The sequence below is a fragment of the Panulirus ornatus genome, chromosome 2 (assembly GCF_036320965.1).
Source record: "Panulirus ornatus isolate Po-2019 chromosome 2, ASM3632096v1, whole genome shotgun sequence".
Classification (NCBI taxonomy): Eukaryota; Metazoa; Arthropoda; class Malacostraca; order Decapoda; family Palinuridae; genus Panulirus; species Panulirus ornatus.
Genome location: NC_092225.1, coordinates 75,525,237 through 75,546,225, shown reverse-complemented (window position 1 = coordinate 75,546,225; position 20,989 = coordinate 75,525,237). Strand labels below are relative to the sequence as shown.

At 40.1% G+C, this 20,989-nt stretch overlaps 1 protein-coding gene across 1 annotated transcript in view; it reads left to right on the top strand.

The window, feature by feature from the left end:
• The window catches only part of LOC139757294 (uncharacterized), a 517,589-nt gene that overhangs the window by 341,555 nt on the left and 155,045 nt on the right, over positions 1 to 20,989 (top strand). The window contains exons 19-20 of the mRNA XM_071677667.1: positions 3,791 to 4,001; positions 15,857 to 15,955. Of these exons, the coding sequence (XP_071533768.1) occupies positions 3,791 to 4,001; positions 15,857 to 15,955 (310 nt within the window). The remainder of the gene's footprint in view (positions 1 to 3,790; positions 4,002 to 15,856; positions 15,956 to 20,989) is intronic.

Below are 20,989 nucleotides of genomic sequence, written 5' to 3'. Positions count from 1 at the left end.
GGATGTGCTGGAAATGAGATGTTTGAGGACAATGTGTGGTGTGAGGTGGTTTGATCGAGTAAGTAACGTAAGGGTAAGAGAGATGTGTGGAAATTAAAAGAGCGTGATTGAGAGAGCAGAAGAGGGTGTTTTGAAATGGTTTGGGCACATGGAGGGAATGAGTGAGGAAAGATTGACCAAGAGGATATATGTATCGGAGGTGGAGGGAACGAGGAGAAGTGGGAGACCAAATTGGAGGTGGAAAGATGGAGTGAAAAAGATTTTGTGTGATCGGGGCCTGAACTTGCGGGAGGGTGAAAGGAGGGCAAGGAATAGAGTGAATTGGATCGATGTGGTATACCGGGGTTGACGTGCTGTCAGTGGATTGAAATCGGGGCATGTGAAGCCTCTGGGTAAACCATGGAAAGCTGTGTAGTTATGTATATTTGCGTGCATGGACGTGTATGTATATACATGTGTATGGGGGTGGGTTGGGCCATTTCTTTTGTCTGTTTCCTTGCCCTACCTCGTGAACGCGGGAGACAGTGGAAAAAAAAACGAAAAAAAATATATATATATATATATTTATTTTTTTTTTTTTGCTTTGTCACTGTCTCCTGCATTAGCTTAGGTAGCGCAAGGAAACAGACGAAAGAATGGCCCAACCCACCCACATACACATGTATATACATACACGTCCACACAAAGCACATATACATACCTATACATTTCAATGTATACATATATATACACACACAGACATATACATATATACCCATGTACATAATTCATGCTGTCTGCCTTAATTCATCCCCATCGCCACCCCGCCACACATGGGATAACAACACCCTCCCCCTCATATGTGCGAGGTAAAACTACAAAAAGACAACAAAGGCCCCTTTCGTTTACACTCAGTCTCTAGCTGTCATGTTATAATGCACTGAAACCAAAGCTCAGTCTCCACATCCAGGCCCCACAGAACTTTTCATGGTTTACCCCAGACGCTTCACATGCCCTGATTCAATCCATTGACAGCACGTCGACCCCGATATATAACATCGTTCCAATTCACTTTATTCCTTGCACGCCTTTCACCCTCCTGCATGTTCAGGCCCCGATCACTCAAAATCTTTTTCACTCCATCTTTCCACCTCCAATTTGGTCTCTCACTTCTCCTCGTTCCCACCACCTCTGACACATGTATCCTCTTGGTCAATCTTTCCTCACTCATTCTCTCCATGTGACCAAACCATTTCAAAACACCCTCTTCTGTTCTCTCAACCACACTCTTTTTATTACCACACATCTAGCTTACCCTATTATTACTTACTCGATCAAACCACCTCACACCACATATTGTCCTCAAACATCTCATTTTCAGCACATCCACCCTCCTGCACACAACTCTATCCATAGCCCTTGCCTCGCAACCATACAACATTGTTGGAACCACTATTCCTTCAAACATACCCATTTTTGCTTTCGGCGACATACCCATTTTTGCTTTCGGAGATAATGTTCTCGACTTCCACACATTTTTCAACGCTCCCAGAACTTTCGCCCCCTCCCCCACCCTATGACTCACTTCTGCTTCCACGGTTCCATCCACTGCCAAATCCACTCCCAGATATCTAAAACACTTCATAAGAATATATGGTGTGGGAGGCAAGTTGTTAGAAGCAGTGAAAAGTTTTTATCAAGGATGTAAGGCGTGTGTACATGTAGAAAGAGAGCAAAGTGATTGGTTCTCAGTGAATGTAGGTTTGTGGTAGGGGTGTGTGATGTCTCCATGGTTGTTTAATTTGTTTATGGATGGGGTTGTTAGGGAGGTGAATGCAAGAGTTTTGGAAAGAGGGGCATGTATGCAGTCTGTTGTGGATGAGAGAGCTTGGGAAGTGAGTCAGTTGTTGTTTGCTGATGATACAGCGCTGGTGGCTGATTCATGTGAGAAACTGCAGAAGCTGGTGACTGAGTTTGGTAAAGTATGTGAAAGAAGAAAGTTGAGAGTAAATGTGAATAAGAGTAAGGTTATTAGGTACAGTAGGATTGAGGGTCAAGTAAATTGGGAGGTATATATATATATATATATATATATATATATATATAGTGAGTGGTGGGATGACCCAAAATGGGTATGTTTGAAGGAATAGTGATTCCAACAATGTTGTATGGTTGCGAGGCGTTGGCTATAGAAAGGGTTGTGCTGAGGAGGGTGGATATGTTGGAAATGAAATGTTTAAGGACAATATTTGGTGTAAGGTGGTTTGATCGAGTAAGTAATGAAAGGGTAAGAGAGGTGTGGTAATGAAAAGAGTGTTATTGAGAGAGCAGAAGAGGGTGTGTTGAAATGGTTTGGATACTTGGAGAGAATGAGTGAGGAAAGATTGAGAAAGAGGATATAGGTGTCAGAAGTAGAGGAACCAGGAGAAGCGGGAGACAAAAGTGGAGGTGGAAGGATGAAGTGAAGAAGATTTTGAGCGATTGGGGCCTGAACATACAGGTGGGTGAAAGGCGTGCAAGGAATAGAGTGCATTAGAATGATGTGGTATACTGGGGTCGATGTTCTGTCAATGGATTGAACCAGGGTATGTGAAGCATCTGAGGTAAACCATGGAAAGTTTTGTGGGGCCTGGATGTGGAAAGGGAGCTGTGGTTTCAGTGTATTACACATGACAGCTAGTGACTGAGTGTAAATGAATGTTGCCTTTGTTGTCTTTTCCTAGTGCTACGGGTGTATGTGTGTGTGTGTGTGTGTGTATGTTCTATTTCTTGTGTGGCAGGGTGGCAACAGGAATGGATTATGGCAGCAAGTATGAATATGTATACGTGTGTATATGTCTGTGTATGTATATGTATGTATACGTTGAAATATTTCTTTCAAACTATTCGCCATTTCCCACATTAGCAAGGTAGCGTTAAGAACAGAGGACTGGGCCTCTGAGGGAATATCCTCACCTGGCCCCCTTCTCTGTTCCTTCTTGGAAAAAAAAAAAAAAAAGATGGGAGGATTTCCAGCCCCCTGCTCCCTCCCCTTTTAGTCGCCTTCTACGACACTTAGGGAATAAGTGGGAAGTATTCTTTCTCCCCTCTTCCCAGGGATACGTTGAAATATATAGGTATGTATATGTGTGCGTGTGTGGATGTTTATGTATATACATGTGTGTGGGGGGTGGGTTGGGCCATTCTTTCCTTGTTTCCTTGCGCTACCTTGCTAACACAGGAGATGGCAATTAAGTATAATAAAAAAATTAATGAATAGCATATATGAGATATCATTACCCATGATATCTCAGCTACCACATGGAAACAATTTACAAATGTACAAAGCATCCACCCTTTTGCATTCAAGGCTCACAAATTGCATATATACAACAGTGTTGCTACTGCTGTCCCTTCAAACATATACATCTCTGCCCCCTTTTTGGATACAGACATTACTTTTGACACACTCATTAATATGCCAAGGGCCCCCAACCCTAGCTTCCACCCTTTAGTTCACTTCTTCCCCCATGTTTCCATTCACTTTTAGGTACCCAAAGTACCTAAAAGTCTTGTCCAACTTTGTGCTACAGCTCATAACCTTACATCTTGTTATTAGCTTTCAGCATTATTCTTTTACACTCACTGAATAGCCTGTTGTAAATGTTTAGTGGCATTTAATTTTTCGGAAAAAAGACAATAGATTATTGATATCAATTTTGTTAGTGTAGAGGCATTTACACGAATTTCATGAAGATTGTTTCATGCTTCAATCTGCATTGAGAATGGAATAGTAATGTAGAAAATGTTTGAATAACAACTATTTTTGCAGTGTGACTTCCAATAGTAACCTGTCAGAGCTGGCTCGAAAACTGCAGCAGCTGGGTACACCAGGAGGCACCATTCCTCCTCTCACTCTGTCATCGTCACACACATTGCCTCCTCTCTCAGTCCCATTGTCTGCAACCAGCCATCCTAGTACTCCTATTTCTCTGGTTACCCAACCAACTTTCAGCCAAGATCTCAGCATGCAGCTTGCAGGGGTGAGTTTTATCTTATAGAAATATGTACTGAATTTTATAATGAATTTGTTATAAAAATGACAAGGCTTTGACTTGTTATTTAGGATGATACTTTTTTCTTTGGTATAAAGAATATAACTCCAGCTTTTTAGGTATCTCATGTTATCTTATTTAGAAATATGTTAAAATTTATGGCATGAAATATATATATATATATATATATATATATATATATATATATATATATATATATATATATATATATATATATATATATATATATATATAATTACTCCACTACCAGTTTCTGCGAGAGTCCTAGTGTTACCTAGAACCTCTCTAAAGGCTCCTGCACTTCAAGGCTATGCTGCTTCCAGTAGCAGGGAAATGTAGGGTCCTTTGCAGTGAAAAATTCTATGATGAGACTTTGTTTCTGGTATTGTAGTCTTGCCATATTGCATATTTCCTCCTCCTCTGTTCCTTCTTTTGGAAAAGTAGAAACTGGAGGGGAAGATTTCCAGTATCCCACTACCACCCTTTAAGTCATCTACAACATGCAGAGAAGACATGGGAAGTAATCTTTCTTCTCTGTATACTTACATGCTTATGTATGTTTATTTATTTATTATACTTGATCACCCTTTCCAGTGTCAGCAAGGTAGCGCCAGGAAACAAAGAATGGCCTATCCACTCATGTACATATATATGTATATATATATATATATATATATATATATATATATATATATATATATATATATATATATATATATATATATCTTCTTCATACTATTCGCCATTTCCCGCGTTAGCAAGGTAGCGTTAAGAACAGAGGGAATATCCTCACTTGGCCCCCTTCTCTGTTCCTTCTTTTGGAAAATCAAAAAACAGGATATATATAGGGGAGAAAGAATACTTCCCACGTATTCCCTGCGTGTCGTAGAAGGCGACTAAAAGGGAAGGGAGCGGGGGGCTGGAAATCCTCCCCTCTCGTTTTTTTTTTTTTTTTTTTTTTTTTTTTTTTTTTTTCCAAAAGAAGGAACAGAGAAGAGGTCCAGGTGAGGATATTCCCTCAAAGGCCCAATCCTCTGTTCTTAACACTACCTCGCTATCGCGGGAAATAGCGAATAGTATGAAAAAAAAAATATATATATATATATATATATATATATATATATATATATATATATATATATATATATATATTTTTTGCCGCTGTCTCCCGCATTTGCGAGGTAGCGCAAGGAGACAGACGAAAGAAATGGCCCAACCCACCCCCATACACATGTATATACATACGTCCACACACGCAAATATACATACCTACACAGCTTTCCATGATTTACTCCAGACACTTCACATGCCCTGATTCAATCCACTGACAGCACGTCAACCCCGGTATACCACATTGATCCAATTCACTCTATTCCTTGCCCTCCTTTCACCCTCCTGCATGTTCAGGCCCCGATCACACAAAATCTTTTTCACTCCATCTTTCCACCTCCAATTTGGTCTCCCACTTCTCCTTGTTCCCTCCACCTCCGACACATATATCCTCTTGGTCAATCTTTCCTCACTCATTCTCTCCATGTGCCCAAACCATTTCAAAACACCCTCTTCTGCTCTCTCAACCACGCTCTTTTTATTTCCACACATCTCTCTTACCCTTAAGTTACTTACTCGATCAAACCACCTCACACCACACATTGTCCTCAAACATCTCATTTCCAGCACATCCATCCTCCTGCGAACAACTCTATCCATAGCCCACGCCTCGCAACCATACAACATTGTTGGAACCACTATTCCTTCAAACATACCCATTTTTGCTTTCCGAGATAATGTTCTCGACTTCCACACATTCTTCAAGGCTCCCAGGATTTTTGCCCCCTCCCCCACCCTATGATCCACTTCCGCTTCCATGGTTCCATCCGCTGCCAGATCCACTCCCAGATATCTAAAACACTTTACTTCCTCCAGTTTTTCTCCATTCAAACTTACCTCCCAATTGACTTGACCCTCAACCCTACTGTACCTAATTACCTTGCTCTTATTCACATTTACTCTTAACTTTCTTCTTTCACACACTTTACCAAACTCAGTCACCAGCTTCTGCAGTTTCTCACATGAATCAGCCACCAGCGCTGTATCATCAGCGAACAACAACTGACTCACTTCCCAAGCTCTCTCATCCCCAACAGACTTCATACTTGCCCCTCTTTCCAAAACTCTTGCATTCACCTCCCTAACAACCCCATCGATAAACAAACTAAACAACCATGGAGACATCACACACCCCTGCCGCAAACCTACATTCACTGAAAACCAATCACTTTCCTCTCTTCCTACACGTACACATGCCTTACATCCTTGATATATATATATATATATATATATATATATATATATATATATATATATATATATATATATATATATATATTATATTTTATATATATTTTATTATTATACTTTGTCGCTGTCTCCTGCGTTTGCGAGGTAGCGCAAGGAAACAGACGAAAGAAATGGCCCAACCCCCCCCGATACACATGTATATACATACGTCCACACACGCAAATATACATACCTACACAGCTTTCCATGGTTTACCCCAGACGCTTCACATGCCTTGATTCAATCCACTGACAGCACGTCAACCCTGGTATACCACATCGCTCCAATTCACTCTATTCCTTGCCCTCCTTTCACCCTCCTGCATGTTCAGGCCCCGATCACAGAAAATCTTTTTCACTCCATCTTTCCACCTCCAATTTGGTCTCCCTCTTCTCCTCGTTCCCTCCACCTCCGACACATATATCCTCTTGGTCAATCTTTCCTCACTCATTCTCTCCATGTGCCCAAACCACTTCAAAACACTCTCTTCTGCTCTCTCAACCACACTCTTTTTATTTCCACACATCTCTCTTACCCTTACGTTACTCACTCGATCAAACCACCTCACACCACACATTGTCCTCAAACATCTCATTTCCAGCACATCCATCCTCCTGCGCACAACTCTATCCATAGCCCACGCCTCGCAACCATACAACATTGTTGGAACCACTATTCCTTCAAACATACCCATTTTTGCTTTCCGAGATAATGTTCTCGACTTCCACACATTCTTCAAGGCCCCCAGAATTTTCGCCCCCTCCCCCACCCTATGATCCACTTCCGCTTCCATGGTTCCATCCGCTGCCAGATCCACTCCCAGATATCTAAAACACTTCACTTCCTCCAGTTTTTCTCCATTCAAACTCACCTCCCAATTGACTTGACCCTCAACCCTACTGTACCTAATAACCTTGCTCTTATTCACATTTACTCTTAACTTTCTTCTTCCACACACTTTACCAAACTCAGTCACCAGCTTCTGCAGTTTTCTCACATGAATCAGCCACCAGCGCTGTATCATCAGCGAATAACAACTGACTCACTTCCCAAGCTCTCTCATCCCCAACAGACTTCATACTTGCCCCTCTTTCCAAAACTCTTGCATTTACCCCCCTAACAACCCCATCCATAAACAAATTAAACAACCATGGAGACATCACACACCCTTGCCGCAAACCTACATTCACTGAGAACCAATCACTTTCCTCTCTTCCTACACGTACACATGCCTTACATCCTCGATAAAAACTTTTCACTGCTTCTAACAACTTGCCTCCCACACCATATATTCTTAATACCTTCCACAGAGCATCTCTATCAACTCTATCATATGCCTTCTCCAGATCCATAAATGCTACATACAAATCCATTTGCTTTTCTAAGTATTTCTCACCTACATTCTTCAAAGCAAACACCTGATCCACACATCCTCTACCACTTCTGAAACCACACTGCTCTTCCCCAAATATGTTTATATTTTATCCCTAGGGATAGGGGAGAAAGAATACTTCCCACGTATTCCCTGCGTGTCGTAGAAGGCAACTAAAAGGGAAGGGAGCGGGGAGGTTGGAAATCCTCCCCACTCATTTTTTATTAATTTTCCAAAAGAAGGAACAGAGAAGGGGGCCAGATGAGGATATTCCCTCAAAGGCCCAGTCCTTTGTTCTTAACGCTACCTTGCTAATGCAGGAAATGGTGAATGGTATGAAAGAAAGATATATATATTTGTTTATTCTTTTATTTATTTATTTACAAAAAAGGCCATATTCATTCACACTCAGTCTCGAGCTGTAATGTGTATTGCACTGAAACCACAGCTCCCTATCCACCACATCCAGGCTCCCACAGACCTTTCCATGGTTTACCCCAGTCGCTTTACATGCCCTGGTTTAGTCCACTGACAGCACGTTGACCATGGTGTACTGCATCGTTCCAATTCACTCTATTCCTTGCACTCCTTTCACCCTCCTCCATGTTCAGGCCCCGATCACTCAAAATCTTTTTCACTCCATCTTTCCACCTCCAGTTTGGTTTCCCACTTCTCCTTGTTCCCTTCACCTCAGACACATATATCCTCTTTTTGCTGCATTGCACGTGACAGCTAGAGACTGTGTGAACGAATGTGGACTATTTTGTCTGTTTTCCTGTTTTGCTGTTTCCTTTGGCAAGGCTGTATCATTGGAGTTTAATCTTGTCATAGTACATTTCACTCCAAAGGAGTTTATAGTTCCCAACCACTGGAACTAGCACAGCCTTGGGCTGCAGGAACCTTTGGAAAGGTCCTGGGTAACACTTGATCTCTTTCATGGAAATTGGTCTTTGGGTAATTATAAATAAATAAATGAATAAATAAATAGATATATAAAATGCAAAATATGGCATGATAAATCAGGTTATTGTGTGCTTTGTGTTCTAGTTGCTTTATCTAACTCTTTTTGTGAATGTTGTGTCTGTTAAGTTATGGTTTCCTTTGCTGCAGTAGCATAGAACAATAGATATTTTTTTGCTCAGAGTCATAATTTGAATCTTTACAGATATAATTATGATTGCTTTTTCGTTTTTTTAATGATTATCTTGTTCAGTTAATCAGTCCATTGTAGAAAATTCAAGTTAAGGTATCTTATGAAGTTTGCATAGAATGTCTTTGCCTTTTTTGTGAGATTATATAAAATTTTACTTTTTATTTAAATTACTTATTATACTCTTGAAAAATTATTCAGTAATACTAGTTCTGTATGGCTCTGTAGCAATTGGTGTGTATGAATGAGTCATAGTGCTAGCCAGATGAAACACAGGGTGCCTAAAACAGTAGTAGATATTAGAAGTGCAGTTAGGGTGTCTGACACCATTCCTTTAAAAGAATTAAACTCTATAATGAAAATTTTGTATGATTGTTAACTTGAAAGAAGCAAAGTTTGATAAACAGAAATATATGTTTGAATGAATTATTTGATAACTGACTTTTATGTGGTTGACTAACTACAGAAATGTATGATTTAAGATGTGTAAAAAAAAGGCAACATGGACTCCAAGATCTGTTAAAAAAAGGCAACATAGACTCCAAAAATATGAATCCAGACTACTTAATTTGAGGTGTCACCTCCTTTTTTGAAAAGTAACCACTGAGAACCTACCAAATGTAAGCCAGGTCATCTTCATTGCACCAGTATTGCTATACTTTGGCATTTCTAAGAAATGGGTAATTCCCTGTTCCTCAGGTGGTAGCCTCCCTAATTGTAGGTAACAAGCCAAGTGGCTTCTCATTGTGACCTGTCTTTCTAGACGTGGTGGACATCAGCCATAGAGAAGGATGTTGTTGATGAGATTAAGGTGTATGTGATTATTTTTTTCTGTAGAATGAAGGATTGAAATCCTCACAAATCATTGCCAGATCAGTGGAATTTTCCACATTCAAGCATGCCTAAAAAAAATTGAGGAAATCCTATGAATTTGCTGAAAAGAAAACATTTTTTTTTCCCTGATTTGTTTTCACTCAACAAGCTTTATATTTGTTTGAGGCTTTGAAGCAGGTGTAGGTCTTAAAATCTGAATAAGCCTTTCATGTACTCCAAGCTTAACAAGCATTACCCCTCTCGCAAAATTCACAAAAGATTCAAGCAACCCCTTCCTTTTAAACATAACAAGATCTTCAAACTTCAGAATGGACATTAAATGAAAACAATCTTTCCTGATCCTAAAAAAGACGAAGGAAATTTTGAAGGACTTTCATACTTGTTCTGCACATCTTGCTTTGGCTTGGTAAAGAAGGGTTACGGATAATTCTTCCTAGAGCTTTGAGTGTTTCCTTTGTACAAGTTATAAGTTAGTGCTAGGCTGATTTAAATTTTAGTCAGCACAGGAATAGCAAAAGGAGGGAAATGCTCATAATTAGCAGAGTCAGACATCTATGCAATTTCATCCATCTATATTGCCCAAGGCTGAGAAGTTGGATGTGAACATGCAATGGCTCAAAATGGCAGTAGATTCAGCTTTGGTTTAGAATGAAGGTTTGGGAGGCTTAGAGATGATAACTATATTTTCTTGAAGAAATCTTGAAAATTTTCTGATGGAAGTATTTTGTAATTCTCCATTTTGCAGTTTTGCACAGTATACACAAAATATCTTGTCTGCCTCCCCATACATTTTCAAAAGTGATGTCTTTCTTATATCTTATTACTTTGTTCTCTCTCCTTTGGACTTGATTACCACCTCCAGATTCTAGGCCTGAATTGTTAAGGCTCTTGAAGTTTTCTGTTTTGGGTCCATAGTGTCTTGATCTCCATTGAGATGAGGCACTGATGAGATGTTGCAGGAAGCAGCTGCCTGAACATGCATTCTAAGATCCCAGTGTGCCTAGAAATCTCATGTGTACCCATATTTTTTTGCTTCTTGGCATGACTTTGAGCTTTTCCCTCCTTTAGAAAGGTGAGAGCCAACCATTTTGAAAGACAGGTGGAAGAAATACATTGCCCGAAAGTGAAATTCCCAGAATGAAGTGGCATTCTGGAAGTGTAAAGAAAGATTATTCCCTCAAGATATCTTGAGGCACACTGAGACAGGTTGCAGGTAGTAATGCCATTAGAAACAAAAGTCTCAGCAACCAGATTTATGATTATTTCACCCTGAGAGTGTCATATGCTTGTACTCACAATAAACCTTAGCCATGTATTGCCTTTGAAAATATATGGGGATAGGCAGTGTTTTCTTAGTGTGCCGTAGTTTCTCTCTCTGCACACGTTAGGTTCTTAATTGTGTGCAATTTTAAAGCATTACAGGTATTGTAGATTTTATAGGAACTGCAAATATCAGAATTGTTTTACTGGTCTTTCAGGCTTTATAAGTTGCATGTTTCATGAGATATTTGATTAGAAGAAAGCATAGGAGGATTTCTGAAAATAGTTAAATGCAATATTAAGAGGGACACCAAATGATTTTGGAATCTTACTTCTTCATTCCACCACTCACTACCCTTTCTAATCTGCCCACCTCCCACGCTTCTCATGCCACAAGCATCTTTTGCACAAGCCATCACTGCTTCCCTAAATACATCCCATTCCTCCCCCACTCCCCTTACGTCCTTCTTCTCACCTTTTTCCATTCTGTACTCAGTCTCTCCTGGTACTTCCTCACACAAGCTCACTTACTCTCACCACTCTTTTCACCCCAACATTCTCTCTTCTTTTCTGAAAACCTCTACAAATCTTCACCTTCGCCTCCACAAGACAATGATCAGGCATCCCTTTAGTTGCATCTCTCAGCACATTAACATCCAAAAGTCTTTCTTTTGCGCGCCTATCAATTAACACGTAATCCAATAATGCTCTCTGGCCACCTCTCCTACTTACATATGTATACTTATGTATATCTCTCTTTTTAAACCACGTATTCCCAATCACCAGTCCTTTTTCAGCACATAAATCTACAAGCTCTTCACCATATCCATTTACAACACTGAACATCCCATGTACACCAATTATTCCCTCAACTGCCACATTACTCACCTTTGCATTCAAATCACCCATTACTATAACCCGGTCTTGTGCATCAAAACCACTAACACACTCACTCAGCTGCTCCCAAAACACTTGCCCCTCATGATCTTTCTTCTCATGCCAAGGTGCATATGCACCAATAATCACCCATCTCTCTCCATCCGCTTTCAGTTTTACCCATATCATTGTAGAGTTACTTTCTTACACTCTATCACATACTCCCACCACTACTGTTTCAGGAGTAGTGCTACTCCTTCCCTTGCTCTTGTCCTCTCACTAACCCCTGACTTTACTCCCAAGACATTTCCAAACCACTCTTCCCCTTTACCCTTGAGCTTCATTTCACTCAGAGCCAAAACATCCAGGTTCCTTTCCTCAAACATACTACCTATCTCTCCTTTTTTCTCATCTTGGTTACATCCACACCCCAATCTGAGCCTTCGAGGAGGATGAGCACTCCCCGTGTGACTCCTTCTTCTGTTTCCCCTTTTAGAAAGTTAGAATACAAGGAGGGGAGGGTTTCCAGCACCCTGCTCCCGTCCCCTTTAGTCGCCTTCTACGAAACGTGAAGAATGCGTGGGAAGTATTCTTTCTCCCCTATATTTATTTTTATTTATTCATTTTTATTTTGCTTTGTCACTGTCTCCCGCATTAGCGAGGTAGCGCAAGGAAACAGACAAAAGAATGGCCCAACCCACCCACATACACGTATATATACATACACGTCCACACACGCAAATATACATACCTATACATCTCAACATATACATATATATACACACATAGACATATACATATATACACGTGTACATAATTCATACTGTCTGCCTTTATTCATTCCCATCGCCACCCCACCACACATGAAATAACAACCCCCTCCCCCCCCTCATGTGTGCGAGGTAGCGCTAGGAAAAGAGAACAAAGGCCACATTCGTTCACACTCAGTCTCTTGCTGTCATATAATAATGCACTGAAACCACAGCTCCCTCTCCACATCCAGGCCCCACAGAACTTTCCATGGTTTACCCCAGACGCTTCACATGCCCTGGTTCAATCCATTGACAGCATGTCGACCCCAGTATACCACATCGTTCCAATTCACTCTATTCCTTGCACGCCTTTCACCCTCCTGCATGTTCAGGCCCCGATCACTCAAAATCTTTTTCACTCCATCTTTCCACCTCCAATTTGGTCTCCCACTTCTCGTCCTCTCCACCTCTGACACATATATCCTCTTGGTCAATCTTTCCTCACTCATTCTCTCCATGTGACCAAGCCATTTCAAAACACCCTCTTCTGCTCTCTCAACCACACTCTTTTTATTACCACACATCTCTCTTACCCTATTATTATTTACTCAATCAAACCACCTCACACCACATATTGTCCTCAAACATCTCATTTCCAGCACACCCACCCTCCTGTGCACAACTCTATCCATAGCCCACGCCTCGCAACCATATAACATTGTTGGAACCACTATTCCTTCAAACATACCCATTTTTGCTTTCGGAGATAATGTTCTCGACTTCCACACATTCTTCAACGCTCCCAGAACTTTCTCCCCCTCCCCCCCTGGATTCACTTCTGCTTCCATGGTTCCATCTGCTGCCAAATCCACTCCCAGATATCTAAAACACTTCACTTCCTCCAGTTTTTCTCCATTCAAACTTACCTCCCAATTGACTTGTCGCTCAACCCTACTGTACTTAATAACCTTGCTCTTATTCACATTTACTCTCAACTTTCTTCTTTCACACACTTTACCAAACTCAGTCACTAGCTTCTGCAGTTTCTTACATGAATCAGCCACCAGTGCTGTATCATCAGTGAACAACAACTGACTCACTTCCCAAGCTCTCTCATCCACAACAGACTGCATACTTGCCCCTCTTTCCAAAACTCTTGCATTCACCTCCCTAACAACCCCATCCATAAACAAATTAAACAACCATGGAGACATCACACACCCCTGCCGCAAACCTACATTCACTGGAAACCAATCACTCTCCTCTTTTTTACTCCTATGTATGTATGCACACACATGCACACCAAAGCCTATACTGGGTGTGAAGAGTTGGGTGTGTATGTAAGGTGATGTTAGACTCAGAGTGCGAGGGTAGATATACGTGGTGAAGTCTTCAGAGATTTCACCCCCGCAGCCCATGCTAGGCTCAGGCTGTTGGGTTTAGGATTTTTGTTGACCAAGCAATTGGAAGCTGCAACTTGCTGACATAGGAGGAAGTTTGTAAGAAGTATGGAGATTACTTTGATGAACAGATAGGGAATGATATGATATAGAATAAGAGGTAAGGGTATTGGCACAGTAGGATAACAGGTCAGGAAAGTGTGAAATAGATAGGGGGAAGATGTTATAAAGGAGGCAAGTAGTATATCATGCATTTGGAAATGGGGGCTGTAGATGAAGAGTAGTAATTTGCTTGGCTATAGAATCTCATCTTTATAGATCATTGTCAATAACAGAAAATCAGTGTCAAAATACAGATATCCCTCATAGGTTAACGAAAATGTATTTAAAAAACACCTTGATAACTTTTGAAGTCATTAACTTATGAATTTAACTTGGAGAAAATCAGTAGACATTGGCCAAAATCAGTGTTAACTTTCACCCAAAACCCATTTTTTCACCATTTTTGCTTTCAGGTATATTTTCACTTTAGTACTTTTCAAAGATTTGATACAGAAAAGTACCATGAGTAAATCATACCTAATGAAGCATACCCACTCAAACATGATGTCATCTGGCTGCATGGTAGCCAACGCATTTGTTGATATTCAGACATTCAGAGCACTCACCGAGTTCTTGGGGCTTGCAGGTACTAGAGTTAAGGCTGGGTAAGGATGGTTTTCAGGTTCATCTTCAGATGATGAATTAAGATCAGCCCCTATCCAAGCAAAACTTTGTAAATGACGGGTTCTAGTTGTAAGCTGTAGCTATCAGAGGATGATGAACTCTTCGGCATGAAGTTGGAGATGATACTCCTATGCTGTTCTAATGCCTTTTGCTTCATCAAGAAACCTATGTAGCTTTGCATGATCTGGTTGAGGTTAAGAAGAACTCGGTGCTTCTCTAAATGTTTGGATCATTGTCACGTACTGCCTCTATGGCTTGTTTGTAAAAGGTGATTCTTTCCAGTTTTTGCATGTTTAAAGTTAGCTGGTTAGGGACTAATGATATATGTCCCCATCATCTAATGATATGAGGAAAATTTGAATAAGCACTTAAGTACTCAAGATTTTATGTTGGCATAAAAGAATGGATAAAATAGAACCTTGCTGATTTATGAATTGCTAACTGGTGGGGATATCTGTATATGAATTTTTTTCTGTGATTGAGCAACTTATGAACTGTGGAGATGTACAGGTGACAACCCAAACACCTTTACCTTTGCTCTGATTTGTGTTGCGGATTGACATGTTTTCTGTAGGAGCTGGCCTTTTAGAGTACTATTGTTTGATAATCTGTCAAGCCAGCGGTTAAGTGTAGTATCAAATGCAATTCATCTTTCTATTAATGTGATATATGGTTTCTCAGTGGCAGATTGTTGAGGAGGAGGTGATCACGGCTTAGTACTTTGACTTTATGTTTTGTGGGGTCTCTGCAGCTTATGATTAAGATAGGTCCATAGACACTGATCTCATCATTTTGTAAATTGTTTAGGCACAAAAAGAAGTGTCATAGTTTTTTGTGTATGGATAAAATGCATTAAATGATTTGTTGTCACTTAGATTTAAAGTGTACTTCTTAAAGGTGGCTGGAGAGCCCACTGGCTAACTCTATGTTTTAAGTATATATGCAGTGGATCCTTGGATACTGAATCTTTGAAGTTTGTCAAATGGCTCATAGATTTGTTTTACTGAATTTTTGTAAAGTATGATAGCTGGAGATGTATGCCTATAACTATGGTGTCAGCTTGAAGAGGTCCCACTGTATATGAGCAAAGGCCTGACAGCCAAGTGTTGTAGGTGCTGAATTCTGGGGCATCGCGATGTTCAAGGGCCCTCTGGTCACCATCTACCAACTACAAAACCTGCCCCGCCTTCTTCCACGTTTTGGCTCCTGAGGTGGGCGCCATCCCCTGGTTCTTGGCCAGCTTAAGGATCTTGCGCTACTTCTTTCTTGGGCTTGTCCTTGTTTGATGATGCTTGAAGTAACTTCTTATGCAGTGTCTTGTCTTTTGGTAACAACTTTCATATTACTAGTGAATATCCTAAACCAGGATACTTGCAGATTTTTTTTCTTTTTTTTTTTTTGCATGAGAAAAGACTGTAATAGCCACTGCTGTAAGCTCAAATTTGGTACACTTATTACGGTTGGGAGGTAGAATTTATATACTTAATGCTTTCTTGGCTGCAATACTAACATAACTACAACACCTTTGTTACTCTTACAGTTCAATATGCAGTACTGTTGCATCCTCACTAAAATTTATTGAGCATAACTGTTATACATATAGAGTAAAATAGGATTTATGCTTCATTTGTATAGTTTCTAGATAAGGTATCTTTTTTACAGGCAGTGCTGAAGAGTTACAAGAATATGTCATATTCTTAGATGCATTTCTGTAAATATTCGTAGAGCCTTTTTAGGGACAATGATTTCATTTGCAATAGGTTTATGTGGTAATAAGGTTTTTTCACTTATAGATCTTATGAAGGTTTGTGTAATGTTATAAATTTTCCTTTGTATAGTTGTACTCAACCATTTCTTTTACTGAAATTTCTGAAGTTAAGAAATTGAGTAAAGTAGTTGATTTCCTAATATTCCCACAGTGAAACCCTGCATAATAGATGATATTCAGAATGTTTACCAGATTATGTAAGGATTATCATGATATTGGACTATATAATGTTGCAGTAAAAGATGAATTAGCTAACCTACCTAATGGCAGAAAAGTTACTGATATATAAAGAAATATGTTTATGAAAGGAAACTTTTTTTTAATGATTGCATATGTAGTGGGAAGACGGTTAACCATACAAATCTGTGTAAAGCAGTCTTGAACAATAGGTATTTAAAGAACACTTCAGAAACTGATACCTGTGCAAACTAACCAGTCAGCATTTATGGATGTCAACAGCTTTTGTTGTTGAGGGTTTACGCTTCTCTTCATATTCTTTACTTAGTCCAAGACTAAACCCATTAGATGTGCATCACGTTTTTATGGACATTCTTTGTTGATGCTATTCGAAAAGTGAAAGTGCTAGCACAAACTTTTTTTGCTACATTGTTTAGACAAAACCCATGAGATTTCTATGTATAGGACTTATTTTCTCAAGAAAACATATTAGTTGTTGAAAAAATTATTTATCATAAAATTGATATGATAGAGTTGATAGAGATGCTCTGTGGAAGGTATTAAGAATATATAGTGTGGGAGGAAAGTTGTTAGAAGCAGTGAAAAGTTTTTATCGAGGATGTAAGGCATGTGTACGTGTAGGAAGAGAGGAAAGTGATTGGTTCTCAGTGAATGTAGGTTTGCGGCAGGGGTGTGTGATGTCTCCATGGTTGTTTAATTTGTTTATGGATGGGGTTGTTAGGGAGGTAAATGCAAGAGTTTTGGAAAGAGGGGCAAGTATGAAGTCTGTTGGGGATGAGAGAGCTTGGGAAGTGAGTCAGTTGTTGTTCGCTGATGATACAGCGCTGGTGGCTGATTCATGTGAGAAACTGCAGAAGCTGGTGACTGAGTTTGGTAAAGTGTGTGGAAGAAGAAAGTTAAGAGTAAATGTGAATAAGAGCAAGGTTATTAGGTACAGTAGGGTTGAGGGTCAAGTCAATTGGGAGGTGAGTTTGAATGGAGAAAAACTGGAGGAAGTGAAGTGTTTTAGATATCTGGGAGTGGATCTGGCAGCGGATGGAACCATGGAAGCGGAAGTGGATCATAGGGTGGGGGAGGGGGCGAAAATCTGGGGGCCTTGAAGAATGTGTGGAAGTCGAGAACATTATCTCGGAAAGCAAAAATGGGTATGTTTGAAGGAATAGTGGTTCCAACAATGTTGTATGGTTGCGAGGCGTGGGCTATGGATAGAGTTGTGCGCAGGAGGATGGGTGTGCTGGAAATGAGATGTTTGAGGACAATGTGTGGTGTGAGGTGGTTTGATCGAGTGAGTAACGTAAGGGTAAGAGAGATGTGTGGAAATAAAAAGAGCGTGGTTGAGAGAGCAGAAGAGGGTGTTTTGAAGTGGTTTGGGCACATGGAGAGAATGAGTGAGGAAAGATTGACCAAGAGGATATATGTGTCGGAGGTGGAGGGAACGAGGAGAAGAGGGAGACCAAATTGGAGGTGGAAAGATGGAGTGAAAAAGATTTTGTGTGATCGGGGCCTGAACATGCAGGAGGGTGAAAGGAGGGCAAGGAATAGAGTGAATTGGAGCGATGTGGTATACCGGGGTTGACGTGCTGTCAGTGGATTGAATCAAGGCATGTGAAGCGTCTGGGGTAAACCATGGAAAGCTGTGTAGGTATGTATATTTGCGTGTGTGGACGTATGTATATACATGTGTATGGGGGGGTTGGGCCATTTCTTTCGTCTGTTTCCTTGCGCTACCTCGCAAACGTGGGAGACAGCGACAAAGTATAATAAAAAAAAGAAAATAAAAAAATTGATACACTATCATCCCAAGGTCATCTGCTAGGTCCACTTCTAATATGATTTTTGATAAGCATAAATGAAACATCAAATTTTTATGCAACACATTTTAATCCATCCTAGATAAGTGAAGCCAACAATCAAGGTCATATCTGTACCCTTATAATAACAGAGTAAAACCTATGTAATCTGTAATTTGAGCCAACACAATTTTTCAAACTTGATTTTTTCACTTTTGGTTGGCAACCCTCTTTTAAATGTTACAATTCAAAAAATTCAAAAGGCTACATAAAAAATTTCAAATTTTGTGTATGCCCCACCACAGTGATTTGTGTACTTACCACTCATTGTTTTGTGGTGCTGGTGATTGTTTATCTTCTCCCATATGCTTTCTGTTGTGATATTGTGTGCTGATCTTAAAAATTTGAGCATTTTGTGCACTCTGGATTATTGCAGTGGACAATGGTCCCTTCAAGTGTTGTCAGCAATTGCCTGCCAGCTCTTCAAAACCACATATGTCTTGCATGAAAGACAAAAGGAACGTTTTAAGCCCAGTAAAGATGGAGTCATGTAAGGGCAAGTCGTTATGAAGTCCTTATGAAGGAATCAGTGTCATTTGCTTATTTTTTTTTTTTTTTTTTTTCATACTATTCGCCATTTCCCACCTCAGCGAGGTAGCGTTAAGAACAGAGGACTGGGCCTCTGAGGAAACATCCTCACCCGGCCCCCTTCTCTGTTCCTTCCTTTGGAAAATTGAAAAAAAAATGAGAGGGGAAGATTTCCAGCCCCCCCGCTCCCTTCCCTTTTAGTCGCCTTCTACGACACGCAGGGAATATTTCCTCATTATAGAATTTTAACAAATGTGTAAAATATTTTGTTATATTACAGTTCAATCAGAGAGATATATTACCACTACTACTGGCTTGGGTATTATGAGGGTTAGTGATGGCTGCTTAGTGAGCTAGCACTTTATTGGTTGTCAAGTTGCACTCCTTTGATCCAGTTATTGTCTTTTCTTTGTGCGTCTCCCTCCATGTGTCTTTTCATTTTGCCTCATTCTCATGTGGAGTGTTAGCATTGTGTCCACAAACATACAGTCTCTCCTTGTCACACATAACACTTGACAACACTTAACTCATACAACTCATTCTTCTCATCTTTAGATATTCCTGCAGTGAGCATTTTGCACTAGCCCTGCTTTTTGGTAAAATGGTAGGAGCAATAGATAGTGGTGGTAGGTAGGAATGTTTGACAAAAGCATTAGATAGAAACATTAGGTAGTAGCAGTTGGTAGGAACATTAGGTAGTAGCAGTTGGTAGGAACATTAGCTTGGAGCATTATAGAGAAGTAGTAGGTTGGAACATTAGGCAGGAATATTAGATAGACATTAGGTTGAAGCACTTGGTAGGAACATTAGTTAGGAGCCTTTGAAAAGACTGCACCAAAGTTGTCCTCTGCCAAGAAGGTTCTAAAGGCTAAGAAGCACCCCTGGATTTCAACAGCAATGGAGACTCTTTGCTATAGCCACCCTTTGTTGGAGTTATCAAAAGGAACAGGTGTCAGAGATAGACAGATAGATTAAAACCTCTTGTAAAAATGAAAATTTTATCTGTAACAGCTGATACCCAAAGTATTTTGAATAACAAAGGTTTTCATCGTATGTTTAGGTGCCTGAGGATTGCCAGAATGCATGTATGTATCGTGCCATCATATAAAGGTCAGATGGGAGAAAGGTGAATGTTCAAATTGCAGAGGTATAAGGTTGTTGAGTATACCTGGTAAGTTATATGGTAGAGTGGTGATTGAGAAGGTGTTAGCATGTATGGAGCATCAGATTGGGGAAGAGCAATTTGGTTTCAAGAGTGGTGGGGGTTTGTGTGGATCAGGTGTTTGCTTTGAAGAATGTGAAAAATACTTTGAGAAACAGGAAAATTTGTTTGTAGCATTTATATATCTGGAGAAAATATATCATTGGGTAGATGTTTTTGGAAGGTGCTATGAATGATTGGTGTGGGAAGAAACGTATTAGAAGCAGTGAGGAGCTTTATCATGAGAATAAGGCTTGTGTGCGTGTAGGTAGAGAAGAGAGTAAGTGGTGGTTTGAGGCAAATTTAGGTCTTAGGCAGGGGTGTGCGTTGTAACCATGGCTGTTTGATCTGTGCATGGATGAGGTGGTAAGGGAGGTCAATGCAAGGTCCTGGAGAGAGGAGCAGGTATGCAGTCTGTTGGGGGTAAGGGGGACTGGGAGGTGAGTCACTGGTTTGCTGGTGATATGGCTTTGGTGGTGGATTTGATTGAAAAAAATGAAGAAACTGGTGTCTGAGATTGGGATATGAGAAGGTTGTGGAAAGAGATAATTGAAAGAAAATGTACATAAAAGCAAGGTTATTTTGTTTATCTGTGAAGAGAGACAGGTTTTTAGAGTGTAGGTTCAAATGGAGAGAACTTGAAGTGGAGTATTTTAGATACCTGGGAGTGGATATGACAGCATTTGTGACCAGATGAACA